The following is a 25,623-nucleotide window of genomic DNA, read 5'->3' on the forward strand; positions in this document are numbered from 1 at the left end:
CAACCACAGTCAACGTCTGCTGGCTGAAGGTCAACTCAATTCTCAAGTTGTATCCATGGCCGTATGTGCTTGGGGTGTTATGACTGGAAAAACACCTACTCATGAATCCAAGTTTCAGATTTACAGTGTTAGAGGAAATACTCTCTGAACTTTTACTTAACAAAAAGGGAGCAATACCACAGTTCTGTGGTATATGGATCATAGACTACTTATGGAAAATAAGTTTTTTATTCCACATCAAATTGGTTGAAATATCCTTAATCTTATCCTCTGTTAAGGATTTTGATAGGATTACTGAAAAAGTACACAGTGAAATACTTCATATTATTAATGCACGTAGTCTAGGAAGTACTTAGTTCAGCGGTATGTGAATCATGGACTACTTATGGAAAATAAGTTTTTTATTCCACATCAAAGATGGGTGAAATATCCTTGAGCTTGTGATCTGTTAAGGACTTTGACAAAGGATTACTCGAAAAGTACACAGTAAAAGTACTTTATATTATGCATGCACATAGTCTAGGGAGTACTTAGTTCAGTGGTATATGAATCATGGACTGCTTATAGAAAATAAGTTTTTTATTCCACATCAAATTTGGGTGAAATATCCTTAATCTTATCCTCTGTTAAGGATTTTAATTCAGGATTACTTAAAAAGTACACAGTAAAAGTACTTCATATTAGGCATGCACGTAGTCTAGGGAGTACTTAGTTCAGCAGTATATGAATCACAGACTACTTATGGAAAATAAGTGTTTTATTCTACATCAAAGTTTGGCAAAATATCCTTGATCTTGTCCTCTGTTAAGGATTTTGACAAAGGATTACTCAAAAAGTACACAGTAAACGTACTTCATATTATTCATGCACGTAGTTCAGGAAGTACTTAGTTCAGCGGTATATGACTCATGGACTACTTATGGAAAATAAGTTTTTTATTCCACATCAAAGTTGGGTGAAATATCCTTGATCTTGTGATCTGTTAAGGAATTTGACAAAGCATTATTCGAAAACTACACAGTAAAAGTACTTCATATTATGCATGCACATAGTCTAGGAAATACTAAGTTCAGCGGTATATGAATCATGGACTACTTATGGAAAATAAGTTTTTTATTCCACATCAAAGTTTGGTGAAATATCCTTGAGCTTGTGATCTGTTAAGGATTTTGACAAAGGATTACTCGAAAAGTATACAGTAAAAGTACTTCATATTATGCATGCATGTAGTCTAGGGAGTACTTAGTTCAGCGGTATATGAATCATGGACTGCTTATGGAAAATAAGTTTTTTATTCCACATCAAAGTTGGGTGAAATATCCTTAATCTTATCCTCTGTTAAGGATTTTGACAAAGGATTACTCAAAAAGTACACAGTAAAAGTACTTGATATTATACATGCACGTAGTCTAGGGAGTACTTAGCTCAGCGGTATATGAATCATGGACTACTTATGGAAAATACGGTTTTTATTCTACGTCAAAGTTCGGCAAAATATCCTTTAACTTCTCCTCTGCAGTCTGACCCACAGTCACTACCAGCAGCTCTTCAGAGCCGTTTCATTATGATTACCGTAAATGTTAGTAGATTTGCTCACTAGAAAAAAACGTGCGGCTGATTTGACCAAGCAAAAGCGAACCACGGCTGGCTTGACCGGTTCCATAATTCATATGAAATTCAAAAGATAACGAAAAAACAGCTACAAGTGAGAGGGAATAGTGATAAAGTGGTCAGACTTGGTCAAATCCACAGCCTCAACCCATCCGTCACTGTTAGACTGACTCACTAGCAGACATCACTACATGAGGGTATACGGTATTCAGTACTTTGCCAACCAAAGTCTGCCATTGTTCTGCCACAGTGTTCAAAGCCAGCATTTATACTTTGCCATGTGTGGCTTATTGCAATCGGGGCAAATCAGGGGCAAACTGCACTCAGCTGCCAAACTTTGTGGGCGTGTTTGCGCTGGTATATCATTAGCGCAATATCCTTTGTGAATAGGACGTTAAGACGGAGCAAACTGCGGGTGCTAGTGATGTGCAATTCAAGGTGCTATCAGCGGCCGCAGTTCATTCTTTGTGAATTCGGCCCTAAGTTTGTTCTAACTTTAGGCTATGTGTCATACAAAGTGTGGTTTAATTTTATTTCTCATAATAATGTAGCGTCCGCCAGGACGTGTGGAAAGGATGAGGCAGTTATTTGGCAATTAAACCACCGTTTACTGTACAGTACAGGTTACTGTTGGCCGTAACCACGCCAAAACAACCAACAAACAACAACTTAGCTGTAACTCTATTTGTGCACTCCTGCTCTCTCCTCCAGCTCACTCATACACACACCAGCACACGCACTCACACAGCCCTTCTCATCCCCGTCACATTCGCACCCCGCACCTCATTCAATCCCAAATATGCCATTAACTCACAGAACATTGACATTATGACAGAACATTTACTGCAGGCTCGCTACAATACATAGCCTATAACATTATCAAATCATAGCTTTAAAAAGAAAAAAAAAACCGTCATATCTGACCAGGCCCAGCCTGGGCCCGTCAGAGGGAGGGGGGCTCCCGGCCCGACCCGGCTTGGGCCTGTGGGCCGGGCTCAGGCTCTGGCAGAGAATCTAAGCTCTAGTCTGGACGTACTGGCCGCACGAGCTTGTTGAGCTAGGAGCCTCCCGGCTTTGTCACCCTGCTCAAAGAAGCATTGCCTGCATTGTCTCAGTTGTCTCTCAACAATACCTGTCATTAGAAGATCATGCTCTGAATGTAACAGGAGGCGTTCTTTATAGAGAGAGGGGGAGGGGGAGGAGGAGTATATTTCATCGAGTATGCAGAGCTCATCAAGGATTTCTGTTAGCCTAGCCTTTTCAGCTCTTCTCTTATGTAAAATGTATGAAATGACCTGCCCCTGCACAGAGCCTCCCATAAAATACCGCTATCAACATCTGTAGTATCATTAATTTCAATATAAGAAGAGATCTGTGTGGAAACAAAGTCTCTAAATGCACTATCTGAGAGCAAATCCGAACTGAATTTCCACAGCAGAGGGAGGACATAGCAGATGGGAAATTGATGTCAACCAAGGTAGGAGTGTGATCTGAGATGTCTATAGGATGGTATTTGCATGAGATGACTAGATGTAGCAAATTGTTATTGAGTAAAAAAAAAAGTCAATTCGTGAAAAAGTGTGGTGCCGGTGCGAAAAGAAAGAAAAAGATTTACTTTGAATAGATCTCCAGGGGTCGGAGAGTCCTAATTGTGAAGCGTAGTGCAGCACTTCGTTGGCAGATTTGGAGAGAGTAGCTTGTTTTGGCGATGATCTATCAAGACTGACTTTTTGAACCAAATTTCAGTCCCCTGCAAAAATAATACGGTGATTGTCAGCATTAGGAATTTGAGTGAAAAGGTTCGCAAAAAACTGGTCATCGTCCCAATTGGGAGCATAAATAGAAGCTAGAATTACTGGGGTGCTCTTTAAGATGCCTGAAACTATAACATAATGGCTATTAGGATCTAGTAATGAGTTTATCAATTCAAAACTAACATTCTTGTGAATAATAATTGCCGCCTCTCTGGCTTTATGGGAGAATTTCAAGTGGAAGAAGTGGCCCATCCATGCCCTTTTAATATGAAAGGTGTCAGATAATTTAAGATGAGTTTCCTGTTAGAATAGGATATCACTATTGAGATGTTGTAGCTGTGTCAGTACTTTACCAATCTTAGTAGCGCTGTTCATGCCTTTAGTATTCCAGGAGATCAAGCGTAGTCCTCTACCTGTTGAAGTCATGTCAGCAACCATCTAGGAAGTATCTTGAAGATAAGATGACTTGAATAAATACAGTCTTGTGAAAAAGGTAGAGATAGAAGAGAGGACGATAAAAAAAGAAGCCAAAAAAGGAATGAGAAAGTAGAATAAGAAAAACTGCTGAGAAAGGAAAAAGGAGAAAGGGAGAAAAAATGTTAATAGTGAAGACAATAATGAAAACTAAAACAATAAACCGTGTGCATGAGGTGAATTTGAGTCCAAAATCTTACTTCTTCCAATGGTGGTTTCATTATGACACTATTATGCTAGTTTCATACTACTATGCTACATTGTGATCTGATCTAATTAATGTTTTTCTCACAATTTGGTTTGCAGGCGGGGCTGAATACATCACAGCACCTCAACATCAGCAGAGCTGTCCAGTTCATTTAGTCTGGACCAGTGATAACCATTTATTTATCCACAGCTGTCTATTTAAAAAGTTTGACAGGAATATTCACCAGTTTATCATCTTTGCCATAACTGACTAAAGTAAAAACTTGTATTCCATTAAGATATGAGGGTTTAAGATAGCATACATCATTCAAGACTGTGCTCAGAAAACATTATGTTTTGCCTTATTTGGATATTAATGGTTAAGTAATTAATAGTTAATGGCTGAGATAAATGTAACATGTAGTTAATAGTCTTGTTAATCACATACAACTTGTGTGTTTGGTCTCCAGTCAAAGAGGATTTCAGCAAAAGATGCCCTGGCTCACCCTTACCTGGACGAGGGTCGACTGCGCTACCATACATGCATGTGCAAATGCTGCTACACCACATCTTCTGGCCGTGTTTACACCAGTGACTTTGAGCCTGTCACAAATCCCAAGTTTGACGATGGCTTTGAGAAGAATCTGAGCTCTGTGAGACATGTCAAGGGTAAGTTTATCTGCTGAGCCCAGTTTTGTTTGCTGTATAAAATACATATTAACATTGACAAAGAGGTTTAAAACAGAGCAGTTTTTCTGACCCAGACCCAATAGATCTAAATAAGCATTAATATTTTTCATCACAGGGTGGCTATTCTTCAGTGGGCTATTTATGACTATTGGGTACTTAAACTTTGCAGCATTGGAGGTAAAACCAAACAAATCAGTCAAGAGTTGGAAGAGATGCCCAGCATAATCACATTTTAGTTGACAAAATGCTAAAACATGATTTTTTTCAGTGAGTAGGCCACACATTTTTAGAATTGGAGAATGTGACAGTCACTTTAGGCCTACAGCAATGATAAATGAAAACTGAAATGTTGAAAAACTGTATCCATTTCCATATAATTTCTTGTCAAAGCAACAGGAAGCTACTGGAGAGGGACAAACTGCAGGTTACCTTTCCACGTTCTGCGTCTGTGGACAGCTGCAGACTACTGTTTGCACAGTTCCATTCATACTATAATTAATTCTCTGGGAACAACAAGAAAAATGCAAAAAAGATAACACCAATGTTTTTATCTATCGGCTCAATCTGGTGCAGGAGTAGGAGCCCCACTGAGACCCCCAGCTTATGGCTACTGCACATGTACTTAAAGTCCCCATGAAATGAAAAATATGTTTTTCCCAGTTTGAATCCTGTGTCCCTGTGTTAATTTATCATTTATCTCTTATTATATGACAAATATATTTAAAAACAAAAATCACTATCAGAGTGTTTTTACACTACAATCCATGTCTTCTGTCTTTCTATAAAACCAGGTAAATAGTTTCAAATGTTTGATGACTCATCCTGCACTTAGGGGTGTTACCCACACAGCCACACTGATGATACAAAACTGCTCCTCACCGTTTGTTGGTTGTAGTAAACAGAGCAATATGGAGAGAAAGAGGAAGAGATGTGTGTTTGGATATCAGTGGGAAAAACCTGATGTCTCATTCATTCATCTCTCTCAAGATGTGAGATACCATTGTGACATGTAACCGAGGTAAATAAAGGAAAAACAAAACAAAAACACTCGTTCACACACCCCTAAACAAGGTAGCAAATATTATATCAGAAATAATAAACTGTGACTAAATACAAACATTTATCCCCTTTAATCCTCTGTCTTCTTTGCATTGACATGAAAACAAGGTTTTGTTTTATCCATGTATCCATCCCTCCATATCCACAACAAAACAGGCCTCTTTATAGACAGTCTAAGGTCTCAGTACTTTGCTATACTATACTAAATTAAAACCCCCACCCCCAAGTCCATACAATTCAATATATGTACTTTCTTCCAGACTCTAAGAGTATTTTGAATCTATTTGTTATCTATTTTTGGTTCTCACTTTTTTCTCAAGGAAAAGTAGGCGTTTCTTCGTGCCTTTGTAACGGGCCAGCTCTGTTGACTTTGATTTCGCTTGTATATTGTCCATAAGCCGTGTTCGTAATATTTGTATTTGAGCTGCCTTATAATTCTACAAATTAGGGAGAGCCAAACCTCACTTTCTTTAAGGCAGTTTGAGTGTTTTCATATTGACCCTTGTTTTTTTTTGTTCCATACAAATTTAAGTCAAATTCTATCCCAGCACCTTCATGTGGTTGGATTGACACACATAGGAAATGCTTTAAATAAAACTAAGAATCGGGGGAGTACTGTATATTCATTTGAATTGTGTCAATCCTTCCCAGTAATGACAAGGGGACTAAGTGCCATCTATAAGTCTTGTTTAATTCTTGTTTGTTGTTGATCATACTTATATTTATTTGTATTTGTATTTGTATATTCCATTTCACTGGAAAATACATCACAGTACAGAAGCTTAAGATACTCTCACTTCTGTTTCACTTCAGCGGTGCCCTGTGGATTTTTCTCCAAAAGTTATTTAATGTAGTTCTGTGCCTGTTTTTCAGGTGCAGATGTGATGTGTTCTGCCCCAAAGATGTGCAATATTTGTCAGGTGGAGGCAGGTGTACGCATTATTTGTGTTTGCAGTTGTCTCTTCCCTCACCACATATGCATTTACAGTGAGGGAGAGTCATACAAATAATAAGAGGATGACAATGTATTCCACTGGATTTACTGAGATCACAGAATTTATGACAGATAACAGGAAAATTCTCTTTCTGTGAAGACCAAGATTAATAGCGCAGTCATATCAGTGATGTGGAGGAAGCGACATGACCCGTTCCTTATTTAAAACCTTTAAAAGTGGGTACTCTGGAGGGATTCCCTGAGAGGTCAGGGAACTTGTTAGGAGGAATGTCACTATAAACAGGAGACAGAGCAGAATGGAGGGAACCAGCATGGCAGTGAAGGCTCCACTGAAGAATGGAGCCTGGGCCCCAGTAAGTATGTGGATGATGCCTTTGGAGCCAGGGAAACCCCTGAATCACCAGCTGATCAGGTGCATTAATCAGGTGGAATGTTGGAGTCTCGTGATGATTACCTGTAATTATCTGTGTGTAACAGAAGATATGAGGTGCCCATCAAGAGCACTGGTATTGATTAACAAAAGTTTTCTGCTAAATCCCTAGGTGGTTGGATAGGGTGGAATCTAAGAAGTTAGTGTCAGCTCTGAATGTTTCGAGCTTGGCACAGAGCAAGGGGCGATTGGGCATTTCAGAGTAAATGGCTTGGTTCACCAGTGCCCTCTGGATTACTGGTGAGATTCTCCTTTTAGTGGACAGTTTGACACAAAATGTCTGCTCTGGCCAAAGTACAGGCAGCAGTCTGGCTTGGCTGAGTTGCATGGACTTCTCTGGTTTGCAAGGGATGCTCGAGACAGGCACCAAGCAAGGAAGACTGAGATGAAGATGGCAGCCGCAGCCTAAGCTGCCAGGACCCTATTGTTATCCTGCATGTTCTTCTTCTTCTTTCTTCTTCTTCTTCCGAGGAAATCCAACTTCCCATGCGTGAAAAATCACCAAACTTTGCACAAAGGTCCAGTTCCATGCCAGATTGCGTCAGCTGCAAAAACAGGCCAATAGTCCTGATGGTGGCACTACAGCAAGCCTCTAAAGTTCAAAATTTTGAAAATTCACAACAAATCAACCATATGTGCTACAGATTTGCAACTTTCACCAAAATGTAGCCTCGATACTGAAGAAACTTTTGTACATTTAAACATATTGCAAATTATGAAGTCCATCACTGTTTTTTTTTTCAAAAACTGTAAAACCTGTGAAACCTATCTCCTCCCACAATTTTTGCTCAATTGTAAACATATACTTACAAATTCTTGCTAAATACATTTTCAGTGTTCATTAAAAAAATGACAAAATTTTGGAGTCATGGTAGATGATGTTTGGAAAATATCAGAATTTTATCTCAAAAACTGAATTTTTTTACAGCATTTTGAATTTCACTCTCATGCGAACAATTGGAGTCAATGCAAAAATGGCATTTTTAAACATCAGTTTTTCACTTATGGAGCCAATAAATCATTGTTAAAAACAAATTACCAACATCTCCATGCTGTCTAGATGCAATTTGTGTATTTTCGGATTTTTGTCTTAAAGGGAAATTTCGGTTTATTTCAACCTGTCACCTATCGTCCTAAATTTGTTTCAAGTGACTAGTGACATAAAAATAATAGTTAGCATGTTGGGCGTTAGCCTAGATACAGCCAGGGCGCATAGTAGCGTCAGACCTGTTAAAACGTAAGAAACGTATGAAAGAGCATACTTCAAGTGCAAAGTTAGTCCACTAAACAATGGACCTCATAACGTTAGGATAAACGACCACCTCATATCGTTAGGATAAATGTCAGAGAACATATAGAAAACAACATGTAAACGTGTTATCTTACCTTACCGGTGTGTTGCCATGTTTGTTTACCATTTAGCTCTGCTTTCCAAAGCGTGGCTGAAATATCGCGAGAACAAGCAGCGATCTCATACAGTGCCTGAAATCTAGCGAACTCTAGATAAAGTCCAGCTGAGTACTACTCCAGGTGGAGGTGTCTCATCCTCGGTCACATCCAGGCCTTGAAAATAAGGCTGCAACCGGTCCCGTTCCTTGCAACAGAGGCATTCCTCTTCTGTGGGCATTGGGGCACAGCATTCACAGGTACACCACCAATCTCCAGAGCTATGTAGCCTTGCAGCAGCCATTCCTCCTCTCTCGTCCTCTACCTGTTGCGCCTCTCTCTCTCTCTTCCTCCATTCTTCAATTTCATGAAGCTCTTCGTCAGTGTATTCTGGCTCAAATAAATAAGGGCGGCCAACAAACTCTGCAAAATCAAATTCCTCCTCCACAAAGTCGAAGTCTGGCAAAAAGTCAGCCATTATTCTATAAATCTTTCATAAAATAAATGAATGAACTTTTCAGGCTACTGTCCGGTTCTGCCTTCCAGCTGTTGCTGCTTGTTCTCACGAGATTTCAGGCACTGTATGAGATCGCTGCTTGTTCTCGTTATATTTCGACCGCGCTTTGGAAAGCAGAGCTAAATGGTAAACAAACATGGCACCACAATGGTAAGGTAAGACAACACGTTTACATGTCGTTTTCTATATGTTCTCTGACAAGCCTCAGCTCATGCAACATTTCCATATGAGAAGTCTACCCAAACTTTGCATAAAGGTCAAGTCCCATGCCAGATGTCCTCAACTGGAAACACAAGACAATAGTCCTGATGGTGACGCTACAGCAAGCCTCTAAATTTCAAAACTTTGAAAATTCATAACAAATCAACCATATGTGCTACAGCTTTGGAACTGGCATGGATGGCTACTGTCTGGCACCCTGATGCTTGGCTTAGTCAATTTGTGAAGCCACACATGAACTGTCACTTGCCAATTAGCTCAGTGAGATAGAAAAAGGTCCTCAGTCTCAGAAGTTGTGAGTTCAAGCCTCAGCTAAAGCAGAATGGACCTTCTAATGTGAAAGTCCTGTGTTCAGGCATCATGCTATGTGGATTAGAGACTACTAAGGTTAAAATAATTATGATCCAGGCAGTTTTGCGGAGAGACAAATACTCTTTATCAACACTTTTCCCTGTTATCCCTTGTCTCTTTTCCCTGTTTATTTGGCTTAGCTATCAGTCAATATGCAGAGTCTGTCCAATAGCTACTTTTACATTTTAAAAAATGTTTTCATCTTTGTCACCATGGATAATGTTTAGCTTTAAGCTAGATCAGGGTAGTCAATGTTATTCTTACTTTCTTTTTCTTGAGTTTTTCTTTCCTTTGTATATTATGAGTCCGATCACTTCAGCCACTCATCCACAATTTTAAGGGCATGCCATAATTATATGATGTAACTTCTATGTTGTGATATGCTTTGTTTTAGTGTGTGTGTTGCTCAGAATTGCCTAATTTTCGATCGGCGCACAATGCATGCTGGTTAGTTTTGTGTCCGACTTCATCCCGACTTGCTCTGACGTATTACAAAAGTGGACGGCGATAAAACCGCGAGAGCGAGGCGGCCGCAGTTTTTAGAGCCAGGTGCTGCAGTTGCTCTCCACCGACTGCACCGCCTGGCTCTCACCTGATCTAACAGCTGATTGGTTCAGATGTCGACTCAACAATATGACGTTTTAGATAAACTACTCATTTTTGTTGAATTTTAGAGATTAAGATTGTATTTGTCCGATCTGAAGGTTTATTCTGTGAACAGAAAACATGTTTTGTGACTGATGGTGAAGTTTAGTTGTCAGAGACTGAATACATTCATCATAAACTATACAGAGTCTACTGTACTATATTAATATTGGAAGGTTTAATTATTAAAGTATTTAGCAACACAGAGACTTGTGGTCAGTGGGATGTGAGGATTCTTAAAGTAACATCAGATGTGAAGCCCTGACTGTATCTGACTGAGCCTTAATGAAAGCTGTTGTCTTGTATTTTTTTTCCTCTGAAAATATTAACCTTATAGTCAAACACAGTTTATTCAGCCTGTGTAGTTGAGGGGACAGGTCAAACTGATATGATGCTGATTTAAAGGAGAATTCATGTCAAATGGAGGATAAACCATGAACATAAACTACAGATCACCTGTAAAGCATTTTAATAAATTTATCTATCATAATTAAAACAACTGGAGACTGAAAACAAACTGATATATGGGTATGATCACTTTTTTAATGAACTGACATCATTCCAGACAGGATGTAAGTGTGTCTGTGACTCCCTGGATGGACTGAAGGCTGCTGGAAACTGTCTGGAAACTGTCCGACTTCACCGCAGCTTTTTGTCACTGCCCCCCGCTGCGGCCGCCTGCTCTCGTCTACTTTTCAGGCGAGGCGCAGTTCATCTCGAACAAGCCTATTGTCTATGGTCTATGGATCAAGGCGAGTGCTTCTTCCTACGTGCTCAAAATCGTAGGTACTGATTGGCCGAAGAGGAGTCCTGTGTATCTGTGCTCGATTGCTCTTCCTTCATCCTTAAACTACCCAGATGTCTGTCACAGTAAATTGAAATTGAATTTTGAGAACTGAATTTGAATTGTGAGAACTGAATGTGAAGATATATAGAAATAAATTCAATTTCAAATTATACTATTCAGATTCAGTTTTTCAATGCAATGATTCAAATTAACAATACAATTTGAAATTATGTGATTCAAATTCAGTTTTTCAATGCAATTATTCAAGTTTAGAAATTCAAATTCAAATATAAATGATTCAAATTCAGTTTCTGGTGGCACATATTTCAGCCCATAAAAATTGCCCGGCCCCGACCATTGCTATAATTTAATATATTATTGTATCATAATATATATTCTAAACCAAGCCCTTTTTGCACAGTTACTGTTAATGTTATTCTGTTTTATGTCAGCTAAACTATTTTCTAAGGTTTAACTAATGAACCCTCTGGTTTCTTTAGTTCAGTCAGACAACTCTGGATTGCATTGAACATTTTTACTGTGCATAAATATTTGCATACTGAAGCAGAGCATGAATAGTTTTAGCATGGCTGAAGCAAGATTGGTGTCAGGCTCTATGTCAGTTTATTCATTCCCTGAAAATGATCTGCATGACAGACATTACATGGAATGAATAGCAGACCCCCAAAACTGCAAGAACCCCAACAGCTTGAGATTCAGAGCCTGACGCTGCCCAATTATGAGAATGGTGGAGCATCTACCATAGAATCAGCCCTGTCAGTCTATTTAAGCCTAAGAGGATAATTAGCAGCAAACCCCCTTTCCCAGCAATCCATCAGATATAACCGTAATGTGCAGCTGAACATTTGTTTCAGATTACAGGGCATGAGCACTCATGATTTTTTGAGCCTGCGGAGTTTCATTTTTGTTGAAGCGAATATATCTGACGTAAGCAGTCGAAGACCATCAGCCCAGAGACTTAAGGGAGGGCATGGGCACGAGTAGTGCTGCAGTTGTAGCTGCTTCAATTTGGAGGGAGTGAGCAGTGTACACCGCTGGACACAGCCCACAACTCGAGCAGAGTTCACGCAGCCTTGCGGAAAACCAAGATCTGGTCATGGGCTTGCTGTCATCAATGGTGAAAAGCGGGTCACTCGGAGCAGGTGCAGGTCAGGTTTTCAGGTAGCTCAGCATGGAGGCGAAAGGACAGAAAGCAGAATTAGTTTTTGCAATCACCACAGGCCTTCCTTTATTCATCCTATCTGTCTTAGAATATTTTAAATAAACAGTGAAATGATCAGATTCTAATATTAAATTATAGCTGCTGCGCAGCGATGGGTCAGGTCCGGGCATTTTTAGGCAATTCTGAGCAACAAGCAGAAGAATTGGAAGACATTTAGGAATTTAGCAACACAATCTACCTTCTGCATCAGCTGAGGCTTGAACTCACAACCTCTGAGACTAAGAATCAATTTCTATGTCACTGAGTTAATTAGTCAGTGACAATTCATGTGTAGCTTCACAAATTGACTAAGCCAGATATGCAGGTTTAGCAGCGGTCCATGCATGGAAAAGCAGATTTCAAACCACTGTAAAAAATTCAGTTTCGAAACAAAAATCTGAAAATACACATATTGCATCTAGACAGCATGGAGATGTTGGTAATTCATTTTAACAATGATTAATTTGCTTCATAAGTGAAAAACTGATGTTTAACTAGTTGAGCTATGTGCAAAGTGAGAAGCCTCAGATGGTTTCACACTGAAGTATTGACACTGGATCTTTGTGCAAAGTTCGGTTTATTTTCAAGCATGAGAAGGCAGATTTTTTAGCAGAAAAAAGACTTGAAGATGCTGCACAGTGATCAGTCACGCTCAGGCAATTTTAAGCAATAAGCTGGAGCACAAGAAGATGTTCACATTACAATGTGGATTCTGCACCAGTTGAGGCTCGAATCCGCAACCTCTGGAACCTAAGACGGTCATCTACCGCTCTGAACTAATTGGCAAGTAGCAACTCAACAGTGGCTTCACAAATTGAGTAAGCCATTCCCTGTTGTGTAGGAAAGCAGCCTTGCCATACATGGTAAGGCAGATTTGAAACCACTGTAAAAAATTCAGTTATTAAGACAAAAATCTGAAAATACACATATTGCATCTAGACAGCATGGAGATGTTGGTAATTTGTTTGTGACAATGATTGATTTGCTCCATAAGTGAAAAACTGATGTTTGAAATTGCCATTTTTACATTGACTCCAATTGTTCACATAAGAGCAAAATTCAAAATGCTGTCAAAAATTCAGTTTTTGAGATAAAATTCTGAAATTTGCCACACATCATATACCATGACTCTAGAATTTTGTCATTTTTTTCATGAACATTGAAGATTTATTTAGCAAGAATTTGCATGTATATGTTTACAGTACCGTTTACAGTCAAACATTTTGATGCACTGTAGGCTCAATTTTTGATAAATCAAAAATCTGAGAAACATAGTTTTTGTAGGACAGTCTGAAGATGCTCTGTAACAAGTGCTTGCTGTAGCGTCACCATCAGGACTAACAAGAGCAAAAATTGTGGGAGGAGATAGGTTTAAGAAGTTTTACAGTTTTTGAAAAAAACAGAGTGATGAACTTCATAATTTTTAATAGGTTTAAGTGTACAGAAGTTTCTTCAGTATTGGGGCTACAGTTTGATGAAAGTTGTGAAGTTGTAGCACATATGGTTGATTTGTTATGAATTTTCAAATTTTTGAACTTTAGACACTTGCTGTAGTGCCACCATCAGGACTATTGGCTTGAGTTTACAGCTGAGGTAATATGGCATGAGACTGGACCTTTGTGCAAGGTTTGGTGAGTTTTCACCCATGGGAAGTATGATTTCCTTGGAAGAAGAAGAAGAAAGAAGAAGAAGAAGAAGAAGAAGAATACCTAGGATTACAATAGTGTCCAGGCAGCTTAGCGGCCAGGACCCTAATCAGAAAAACAGAGGTCGCGCAGAGGGTTGAAAGAAAGAGACCGAATGGTGAACTCCCTACACCTCATGAAACCATAAAGCACCATTAAAAGAACAGCTTCCAACATTTGTTAACATTAGGAGTGAACAGCCTGGATCTTAACTTTGAAATCATTCTGTGCACCAAGGAGATAGTGAGAGGTAAGCGTTTATCATTGCCTGGAGGTCGCTCTTTTTTGAGGCAGTTGAGAAGCAGGCGAATGCTGGGATGCGTTAACAGGCTACAGACTGAAGGATCTTGACAATGAAGATGAAATTGAATGCCGGCTGTCATGGCTTTAATGGAGAGAGGCTGCAACTTACGGGACTCAAAAGAGTGGACTATAAATGCGCAAACGAAGGGAATATTGACTGGCAAGGGTGGGCAAGCAAAACGAGCACAGGAAGAAGAGAAAAACCACCAAGCAGAATCATAAGTTTTTAATGTGTTCTTTGATAGACCTTTCCTCATGTATTTGGCAGCAGAATTTAGCAGAGAGGGCAGAGGGACTTTGCATCCTAATCTAGAATGACTTGAGAGAACAGAGGGCAGGACAGGCCACTGGGCTTGGCGTTTGGACAGGGTTTTGAATTTCTGAAATTTGAAACGAGAGAGAGCATCAGCTACACTGTTGTCATGACCAGGAATATAGACAGCACACATTAAAAAATTACCTGTCACGCATGTCCAGGTGAGGCGTCTGAGAAAACGATTAATTGTGGCCATCTTGGAGCGCCCCTTGTTAATCATGTTACCAGCAGCTTCATTATCGCATAAGACTACAATCTGTTTCCGAGACCATTTGCTGCCCCACAAGAGGCTTGCATTAGTACACTGTCTAACATGATATCTAAAAACTTGATGCACGTACTGGGACCGACAGCTTTTTCTTCGGATAGGGGCACTCCGAGAGATGAAAAAACATTTCTGACAGTTGATATGCAACGAGCTGGGGGCGAAGATGGAAAATCGATCACTAGGAAATCGTCTAGGAGATGCAGGACAAATGGTAATTTATAGGTATTATACAAAATCCAGCATAAAGCCTCCGATAGTGTGTCATATGCGAGGGCTGTTTCAGCATCCGAAGGTTAATTTAACTGTGAAATAAAACTCGGAGCGCCACTTGACGCCAAAAAGATGCCATTGGGAGGGATGGAGCGGCATCACTTTAAAAGCATTAGTAATTCCAGCTTTCCCTAGCCAAGCACCTTGCCCTGCAGATTTAAAGGATAATTTCGGTATTTTTCAACCTGGGCCCTATTTCCCCATGTGTATGTGTGCGTATGATTCGGGTAGGTACAACTCGTTCTAAAATTGGTTCAGTATTGAGGGAGGTGGATGCAGCCGGGAGCCGCGAAACAAGCTACAACGGTAATGGGGGCAAATGCGTCCCGTATAAGTTTGCGCATTAAAAGTGCTTTTTTTGCCACTGACTGGTTCAGATCGCCAGTGTAATCTCTGTAAATAGCATAGTAAACGTTTCCCTTACTCTTCACTTGCTCTGGGCTGTGACGTCATCTCACGAGAGCTTTGCTTATTGCCGGAAGAAAACAGAGGAGCCATGCAGAGCGCCGCTCTGAGTGGCGCTGGTTGTTCCGGAGTACAGCTGAGAGTTTTACTGCATTGATTGAAAACAATGGTTCGTGTTTGTGCTTATCCGAATTGCAAGAACAGGATGTCGCACAACACCCCGTACAGCTTTCATAGGCTGCCTTTGTCGGACGGCGAGATGCTGAAGTTATGGCTAGTTGTGCTACAAATGGATGCTAACACTCCTGTCCAGACACTGCGCCTTGCAGACCATCGGGTCTGCAGTGCTCACTTCTCCCAAGATGACTACTGCCAGCCGAAGAAGAGAAGACATCCAATCCCGAAACACCTCTTCCTCAAGAAAACGGCTGCCCCATGAGTAGAGAGAGCTACAGACGCAGTAGAGCAAAGCACTCGCGAGATGACGTCACACACAGCCCAGAGGTAAGGGAAACGTTTACTATGCTATTTACAGAGATAACACTGGCGATCTGAACCGGTCAGTGGCGAAAACACTTTTAATGCGCAAACTTATACGGGACGCATTTGCCCCCGTTACCGTTTTAGCTCGTTTCGCAGCTCCCGGCTGCATCCGCCTCCCTCAATACTGAACCAATTTTAGAACGAGTTGTACCTATGAATCATACGTACACATACACATGGGGAAATAGGGCCCAGGTTGAAAAATACCAAAGTTATCCTCTAATCATTTGAATCACGTTGTCAACCGTAGCACAGAACAGAGAAAATGGAGCAAGAGGAATAAGGACCATTATGTGGAATGGACAAATCTATGACGTTTCAAGACGTTTTTTCCCCAAGTATTTGCGAGTAGCTACACCTATGGGGCTGACCCTGAATGGACTAAAAGGAGGTTTGGAAAATGGACCTATCATGAACCCTTTCTTAATCTCCTTCTCAAGCAGCTCGTCTACAACCTTAGGCTCCTTAAACGCTGATTGCAGATTTTTACACACAGATGTCTTAGGAAGCCAACAAAGGCTGGCTAAAAACCCCTGAATAAGTCCAGTTATTATATAATTGACAAAAGATCTGATAGGAAGATTTCTGAGAGCCTTGGAGAGAGCCGGGACATTCACAGGCGTGGAGGGATGAGCTTGAGCAGAATTTATTTCTCTGATTTTGCAGGACGCACCCGTCTTGGGCACACAGATCTCGGGTGGCTGTCTGCGCACCAGCTGCAAATATGCAAATATTTACAGTTGCGGTAAGTACAGACATTTTCGTTAAAATTGATACATATAGGAGTATTTTTAACAGGTAAATAAGGCACCTGAGATTTACTTGCGGCAGGACCCGTAGCTTGGAGCCGAGGAGTATTGGCCTGAAACGCAGTCTTAGCACATAGAGTGGGGCCGTGGTTAAATGATCCGCAAATAGAGCATGATGAGGCTTGATGAAGTGTCTGCTTATTAAAGCTAGATCTACAACTAACCAGTCTATCCGTTGATTAAATTTCTGGATGTAGATAGCGGATTTAGATGAAAACCTCTTGTGGTACTCGTAGAAAAGAGTCCCTCCATAAGACATAGCCAAATCAGAGATAATAGCAAGGTACGTGTCCAGCTCTTGTCTGCCTTCAGGAAAGGCTTCACAAATAGTGTCTCTAAAGACACCAAAAGCCACATTGAGCTCGGCTAGTGTCAGTGATTTTGTCAGTCCAGGGTCATTATCCTTTAAAAAGACAGAGAAGTCGCCGCAGTCCACCATCCGTTTATCTGATGTGTCAGAAGCACAAATCAAAATCTTGACCAGATTAACGTCCTGCCCTAATAAAAACAAACAAGCATAGAGCAATCAGATTAAAATGTGAACATGGCAATAAAAAAAAAAGAAAAAAGAAAATCAAGAACTGAGCTGCATACCTGCGATAATCTGGTTCCTGAGAGCATCAGGAATAGCCCCAGCTGGGGACAGGAACGGCACACCCGTAGGACAGGGGCTCGGCCGATGACGTTGAGGGTTCCCCACGCGGAGGGAAAGCGGAAGTGGAGCCTGCTGAGGTGGATTCAAGCACAACAAGATGATTATTCAAGCTTAGGATTTATTATCAGACAGAGCCGACAACAGTTCATCATTCGGCTGAACAAACGGGAGCTGCCCATTGGTCCGACAGCCCATTGGTCCGACATCCCATTGTTCCGACCATATTAAACCCATTGTTCTGAAGTCCGTTACAAAATCATCATGATGCCCTGTGGTTAAGGTCTGGTTAGGTTTAGGCACAAAAACCACTTGGTTAGGGTTAGGAAAAGATCATGGTGTGGCTTAAAATGAAAAAGAAAGTGACAAACACATAAATTGTGAGCCTGCTTCACCTCAAGCCTTTCCCAGCTGACCCAGAGCCGGTCGCGGCGCACCATCAAGGCAGAAATACGCCCACTGGAGCCGTTCAGCACCGCGGACCTTCGGACTAATGGAATGTCGGACCAATGGGCTGTCGGACCAATGTCATGGACCCGAACAAACGCCTGAGTGGAAGACAATTTCCCCTTCTTCCGGGGAGTGTAAGTGGACTTCGCCACGTGTTTTTTGGCAAGGGCTTTCCCCTTCTTGCTTTTTGTGGCAGAGCCCTCTGGCTCTGGATCTTCAATCGGACCAAGAATGTGCTCTACAAGAAACCGTAGACTCTCTGAACTACACTCCGTAGTTCAGAGAGTGGATGCTCTCGACACAAAAGTGGAGAGCTTGATGGGCGAAATGCATGACAAAGGAGTTAAGTTACACTCCCAGGAAAGTCGCGTCTCTGAGCTGGAGAGGAAACTTCAGCATGCTACTGATCAGTTGGAAAACAGACACCATCAAAACAATTTGAGACTCCTGAATGTTTCAGAGAGACAAGAAAAGGGAGTGCCAATGATTGCCTTCTTGGTTAAAATCTTTGAGGAGAAATGGAGCATAACTCTTAAGGAAGAGGATTTTGAGAGAGCGCACCACGTTGGACCAACTAAAGACAATGCAAAGTACCCTCGGGCTATTATATTAAGATTACATCATTTTCAGAAGAAACTGCAGATTTTGGAAATGACCAGAGAGAAACAAGATGGGTGCAATCTCACAGTGGTGGCAGATATGTCTGCACAGCTTCGCTCAAGGCGGACCGAGTTTCGTCCATTTAGACAACAACTACACCGGCTGAATATCAAGACCTATATGTGACACCCGGCAGATCAGATCCTTGGAAGAGGCCAAGGTTGAGTTGAAATGAAAATACTCAATCCATTAAATGACTGATTACGTAAAGGGATCTCAAAGACTGAGTCAAGACAAGGGTCGGTATGAACTGATAAGAATTGTGGACTGATAACCCATAAGCAGAGGGAGGCTCAGGTGAAGTTTTAGAGTCCTCACATCCCTTGCAGAGATGGGGCTAGCCACAAAACTCCACCTAATGGAGGCTGGGCGCCCCAGATTGAAACATCCAATGTAGACCGAGCTCAAGTGTGTGCGCTTGTGTGAGACCGCTAGACATTGGCACAGCCTTCATGTGTGTTCACGTGCTTTCGCTGGTCTTGCACGCAAACACGCACACGTGAGCTCAGTGTACACAGAAGCAGTTACAGCTACAGGCTACAATGAGGCTGAAAACAGAGTTTAAATGATGTTTTTCCAAACAACTTTTTATGTTGGGGCTTCAGGACACTAAGGATCACTACGCACGAGCAGTATGGAGATATTCTGTTGTTTCACTTATTTTTTTGGACGTTTTAATCTGGGGCGCCCAGCCTCCATTAGGTGGAATTTTGTTGCTAGCCCCATCTCCGCAAGGGATGTGAGGACTCTAAAACTTCACCTGAACCTCCCTCGGCATATGGGTGAGTAGATAATGGCTGAATTTTCATTTTTTGGTTGGGAGATGTCTGAGAGGCTTGATGGGATGAGACGGGAAGGTGGGGAGGCTTCTCTCTCTGTCTCTCTCTCTCTCTCTCTCTCTCTGTCTCTCTCTCTCTCAGCCCTTTAGTTGGTAGGATGCTACTTAGAAACCTTTCTTCTCACTAGTTATCCCTGTATATATATATTTTTTTCTTCTCTTTTTTCTAACAGCATAATTACCTTTTCCTTTTTCCCCTTTTTCTTTTGTGGTTTAGGGAAAGAAGTATGGAAACATGAAAGGGAGCCTAGCCTACTTGATTTGCTATTTAAGCAATATCACACGAGAGGGAGTGATGTTGTACTGTGATATCGTCACGGCTGTGATTTGGTCGTAGGCACGAGGCCGCGAGCTCGAGTGTGATATTGCTTTTATACAACAGTTCAACAGTTAAATAAGCAAGGCTGATTAAGAAATGAAGAACGAGGACAAAATAGATAATTTAAGCATTTTATTTGTCTTCTGCCAACCAAAATAGTTCCCTCAGGACTCCGCTGTCACCGTTGCTATGTAACGCAGACATGGTGCGCCACGCACTTACTCTTTATACACATTTATCTGCACGTTTCCATTAATTGTGCAGCCGGTGAAATAAGTCTCTGGTGACTGCATGGTGGACTGTCGCTTCACAGGCACAGCTGACTCTGCCTTCTGATCTGACAGTATGTTGCTTTTCTCCAAGTCATTGAGCTCCGCTGATGAAACACTGACAAACCTGGATGTGTGCCCAGATGGATTCAGGTTCTCCTCTCCCTCATCTTCCTCTGATGACCATTCATAGTTCAATTCAAAACTTATTTTAGGAAATAAATCCATATTTTTGGCTGTTTGACAGTGGATGAATTAATTAACCTGCAACTGCTGACCTAACTGACACTAACCGTCAGTTTTGATTTGATTGTTGATTGCAGTCAGCTGTGAGGCAGAGTGATACATACACAGTGAAATAACCGTGATGTTGTACTCCAATATCATCACGGTTTTACTGTTTCTCGACCAATCAGATTGCAGGGCCGGAACTAACTGTTGTATTAAATAGATTAATGGCTTTAGGCAAGGCAAGGCAAGGCAATTTTATTTATATAGCACCATTCATACACAAGGCAATTCAATGTGCTTTACAACGGAAATATGTTAAGATAAAACATTAAAGGAACAATAGATCAAAAGCAGAAGCAAAAGCTAAAAGCAAAAGCTAAAAGCAAGAAAAACAGTGCAGAAAATGCATTTAAAAAGCAAACATAAAGCAAAAGCAACAGCAGACAAATATAAAAACAATAGCTACAGATTATCCTAACAATAAGTTACATATCTAGTTCACTGGTAAGCTGCAGTAAATAGCAGTGTTTTAAGCCCTGATTTAAATGAGCTGACAGTTTCAGCCGACCTCAGATATTCTGGAAGTTTGTTCCACAGGCGGGGAGCATAGAAACTAAAGGCTGCTTCACCTTGTTTGGTTTTGATCCTGGGAACACTGAGTAAACCTGTTCCAGATGATCTGAGGGGTCTGGATGCTTCATAACGTACAAGTAAATCAGAGATGTATTTAGGCCCGAGACCATTTAGTGCTTTATAGACAAGTAACAAGATTTTAAAGTCTATCCTTTGACACACAGGAAGCCAGTGCAGCGATTTAAGCACTGGTGTATATTTTTTTATATAGGGTATTACCTATATAAAAAAATATTTTTAAGTAATTAGTTTGCTGGTCACTTAACCTCTTTGTCTTGTTTCTGTTAAAGGTTGAATTATGTTTGTTTGAATTTAAATCTCTTAATGTCAATAAAGAACAGCAGAGACTTAAGCCCTATTCGCACATGATTAGTATTACTTGGGGACCTCTGGTAATTTGTAATAATTGCGGAGGATGTCTGTGATCTTAATCCCGTGCGAATGCGGCATGTCTGTAATTTGTAAAGTAAAGATTCCACTGCAAATTACCTACAATATTTCGCCAAACACAGATGTCTCGTGATAATACTAGTCCCGTGCGAATCTGCATTTCAGTGATTGGGGGGTTCTTGTTGTTTTTATTGCGCGCCTTTTTTCTACCTCTTTTCCCGGTTGAATTATGGAGGCTGCGGTGGAAATTATGAATGACAGTTTTGACAGCATTTTAGGTGCAAATGCAGGAGTCTCATCATTTCAGTACATGGTATGGAGACCCATTCGCAGAAACAGCAAGCTCAGATCCATCAGAAGAGTGAAATTTCGGAAGATACTGAGATGGATGACATGCGTAGCAGCATGCGGTAAGGAACATTTTTCTATCTTTCAGCAGGCTTAATACAAACGCCCTGACGGCCCGTTATCCCGACAGCAACTGCCCACTGTTCCAAAGTCCCGTTGCTGCTTTGACATTTTATTTACTGTTGCCATGACGACTAACACATACCACGTTAAAAGTCATTTTAACACAAACCATAAGCTTTCCATAAACCTAACCAAGTGTTTTTTGTGCCTAAACCTAACGAGACCATAACAATAGCATTGTTACAACATAAGCTTTTAACAGTGATGTATAAGGGTTTTGGAAAGCACAAATTATGTTGTACTGGCAATACTGTCATCATATCCGGGCCGTAATGTCAGTAAATTCGAGTAAAATACAGACTTTGCTTATCCCATGCGAATGCACCGCAAGAAACTACAGATGTGGGGGGGTAATTTACAAATTACCAGACGTCCCCAGGTAATACTAATCCCGTGTGAATAGGGCTTTAGATTCCTCCTTTTCATATTTAAAGTGAGCAGGACTCTAAGAGGGACTGTGTTTTTGTTATTTATTTTGCTTCTTTGGTTTATTTTCTTTATCTGGTTGGCTACCTTGATTACCCCTTTAAGACTTATGTACAAGTTTTTGTTTATTCCTTAGATTATAATCTTGCACGTCAAGATAGAGTAGGGGTTTATAGCTCTAGCAAAGCATGTCTCTAGAAGACACATCTATTGATATTGAGTTCATGTTGGGTTTCCTTGTCTCTGGTGATTTTTGCAGCTCCTCATTCAGTAAGCAGTCACTCTTGACTCGATATAGAATATGATTACAAATCCAGTACAAACACTTCCAATCACTTTCCAAGTTGCTTCCTGGAATGTGAATGGATTACAGGAAGGCACAAAAAAACATAAAGTTTTATATCACTTAGGGAAACGATCCTCCGATATTGTATTCCTTCAGGAACTTCACTTCAAAGCAGGGCAAATAGAATACCTCAGGAGGCAATGGGTGGAGGAAGCCTTTGAAGCGGCATTTACTTCTAGGAGCAGAGGCGTGGGCATATTAATTAATAAGAGGATACCATTTAAATTGGTTTCCTTACATGCAGATATCTATGGTCGATTCCTAATAATTAAGTGTGAAATGTTTGGAGAACTTTACACTCTTACTAATATCTATGAACCTCCAATCTCAGATATGTAATTTTTAAGTAAAATTCAAAGCATATTAGACAGCTCTCCAACAAGAGTGATCATATTTGGGGGAGACCTGAACAACATATTCAGTTTTTATGATAGTTCAAACAAAAATAGGAAAATTAATTTACCAAAAAACTCCTGAAATTTCTTGCTGTCAGCATATTACAGGATACAGTATATGGAGAACCTTACATCCTAATACAATAGATTATACGTATTTTTCACACTCCAAAAATAGTTATTGTCGAATAGACTACTTATTTATATCTAAGACAGGCCTGGACAGGGTATTATCGAGTAAAATTAACGACATTATAATATCGGATCATGCCATCGTTACATGCACTATGTCACCAAAACAATATGTATTGACCTACAGGACATAGAGAATGAACATAAAATACTTAATGGATACAGAATTTTTGACGTACATTAAAATGCATATTGATTTATTTATTCAAACCAGTGTTAATGGGGTGGACACCCAGGACAGGCCAGAAATGGGTATAATTTGGGATGCATTTAAAGCAAACGTTAGAGGAATAATGTTAGGGTTTGCCACAAAAAAGACAGCAGATTTAGATAAGGAAATAAATACTTTGAAGGAGCATATAAATAATTCAGAGAAAAAACACAAGAGGCAAGTCAATAATAGAATGTTAGTTGAATTTCAAGAACTTAAATTGAAGCTGGACAGCCTATTACTTAAGAAAGCTAATGACTTTAGACATAACTCTAACAAACTTAATTACATCTCTGCAAATAAATCAGGTAAACAGTTAACATCATTCGTCAAAAAAGTTCTAAAGAGACAACCTATAGATTTAAAAAAATAAAATATTAGATTCAGTTTACACAAATAATCAGATCATTAATGAAGAATTTTTCCTGTTTTATGGAAATGAAAAGATCAGGACCCTCTCCCCTTCCTTAAATCACTTAACTTGAAGAGCTTATTAGTGGAGCAAAAGGAGGAACTCAACAAGGACTTCACTTGTATAGAAATTAAATCAGCTATTAACAATTCTCTCTTAAAAAAAGCTCCAGGAATGGATGGCCTCCCTCTAGTTTTACTTTTGGACAAACATAAATCCTCTTTTTAAACTCGTCCACAAACAATGTACCTTACCACTATCTCCGTGATCCCAAAGCCAGGTAGGGAAGGCGATAGGCCTTCTGATTTTAGACCTGTAAGAGATAATGTATAGTGAGACGGTGACTGTTGAAAAATAACGCGTTAAAAAAACCGTGCGTGTCAGGGTTCCATTCCCCTGTCGGGAGTTATTTTTCAACTGTCACCGGCTCACTATACATTATCCCGCTTAGAACATGGCTTACTACTAAAACATTCAGTGATGTGACACAAACTAATGATTAAAGCACGTTTTATTGATTCAAAATTCACAAAAAGAAACGCGTACTCTGTATCCATGGCAAGGGCAGCCTAATGATACTTACTAAGGCCCGCCCCCTTAGTTACTGTTGCTAAGTCTGACAAACTTTCAGTTTCGGCGCTAGACTGGCATGGTGCTCCCACTGTCGCTAACTGCACTCCCTGGAGAAATACTCTCAAATTTCTACAATATGCATTTGAAGGATATATTCAGGAAGTCAGACTGACACAGCAACGAAATCAAGGTAACACAGTGTGTGCAAATGAACAGTGTTTAGCTTCACCCCCGTGCTGCTTCCAGCACCCAGACTGGCAGCTGGACTGTCGGAGGGCTGCGGAAGAAATCAAACAGCGTTCATCTGTGCACAATGCGTTGACACACAGCTGGTTGAATATGAGCAAAGTTTCCCTGCTTCCCTTCACTGGTTCCTGTACAGCAGGGTCGGCCTTTTTTTCACTAAGCACACAATAGAGCACAGCTGTGTTGTTGTCGGACCCTGGTCTGAGCCGGCCTAATGCTACGTTATGATTGGCCAGTCTGCGTGTGGGGGCGGGACTTAGCGAAGGGTCAATTGGATGTTTCTGTTTCCACTCCGATCCTATTTGGCCTGTGTGGACTAACGTTAACTGATTTTGATGCTCCTCAGTCTAAGGCCGTTGCTATGGCGTCCCCAGCAACGGAGCAGCAGAGCAGCAGTGATACATCAAGAAATAAACACCGCAGAATTTTGTTGATTTACCAATCAGAATCAAGTATTTAAGAGTGCCATGTTCTAAATTACTTTAATCAACTGAGATAAAAAAAAAAAGATTACTAAAGCCTTAAATAATAGCTTAATAAAAATCTTACCAAAAATTGTTCATCACAGTCAAACTGGATTCATACAAAACAGAGACCTAAAAACCAATACCAGAGCATGCTTATCTTTAATACAATATGCAAAAAAGCACAAGAAAGATTTAACATTAATGGCAGTGGATGTGGAGAAAGCCTTTGACCGAATTGAATGGTCCTATCTGTATGAAGTATTAGAAGTCTTCGACTTTCCACTAAAATGATGATTTGATAAAAACATTATACAAGTCAGCAAAGGCACAAGTATTCACAAATGGAATTCTCTCAGAACCCTTTCCCTTAAGTGGAGGCACAGCTCAAGGATGCCCTTTATCACCCTCCTTGTTTGCACTTGCTATCGAATCTTTAGCACAAAAAATCAGACAGAAAATATAAGTGGTATCACTATTGGTAAGAAGCAATATAAACGTAGTCTATTTCCTGATGATTTATTACTGTATTTAAATGATATAAACACCTCCATCCCATA

General features: G+C 40.4%; 1 protein-coding gene across 2 annotated transcripts in view; it reads left to right on the forward strand.

Annotated features, from left to right (window-relative positions):
- The window catches only part of nlk2 (nemo-like kinase, type 2), a 209,145-nt gene that overhangs the window by 172,735 nt on the left and 10,787 nt on the right, over nucleotides 1-25,623 (forward strand). Inside the window, exons 9-10 of one of the 2 annotated variants that reach the window (XM_049576773.1) lie at nucleotides 4,496-4,694; nucleotides 16,743-16,821. In XM_049576773.1, the coding sequence (XP_049432730.1) occupies nucleotides 4,496-4,694; nucleotides 16,743-16,821 (278 nt within the window). The remainder of the gene's footprint in view (nucleotides 1-4,495; nucleotides 4,695-16,742; nucleotides 16,822-25,623) is intronic. The other variant, XM_049576772.1, reaches the window with a different exon arrangement.

Source organism: Epinephelus fuscoguttatus, linkage group LG5, assembly GCF_011397635.1.
Source record: "Epinephelus fuscoguttatus linkage group LG5, E.fuscoguttatus.final_Chr_v1".
NCBI lineage: Eukaryota > Metazoa > Chordata > Actinopteri > Perciformes > Serranidae > Epinephelus > Epinephelus fuscoguttatus.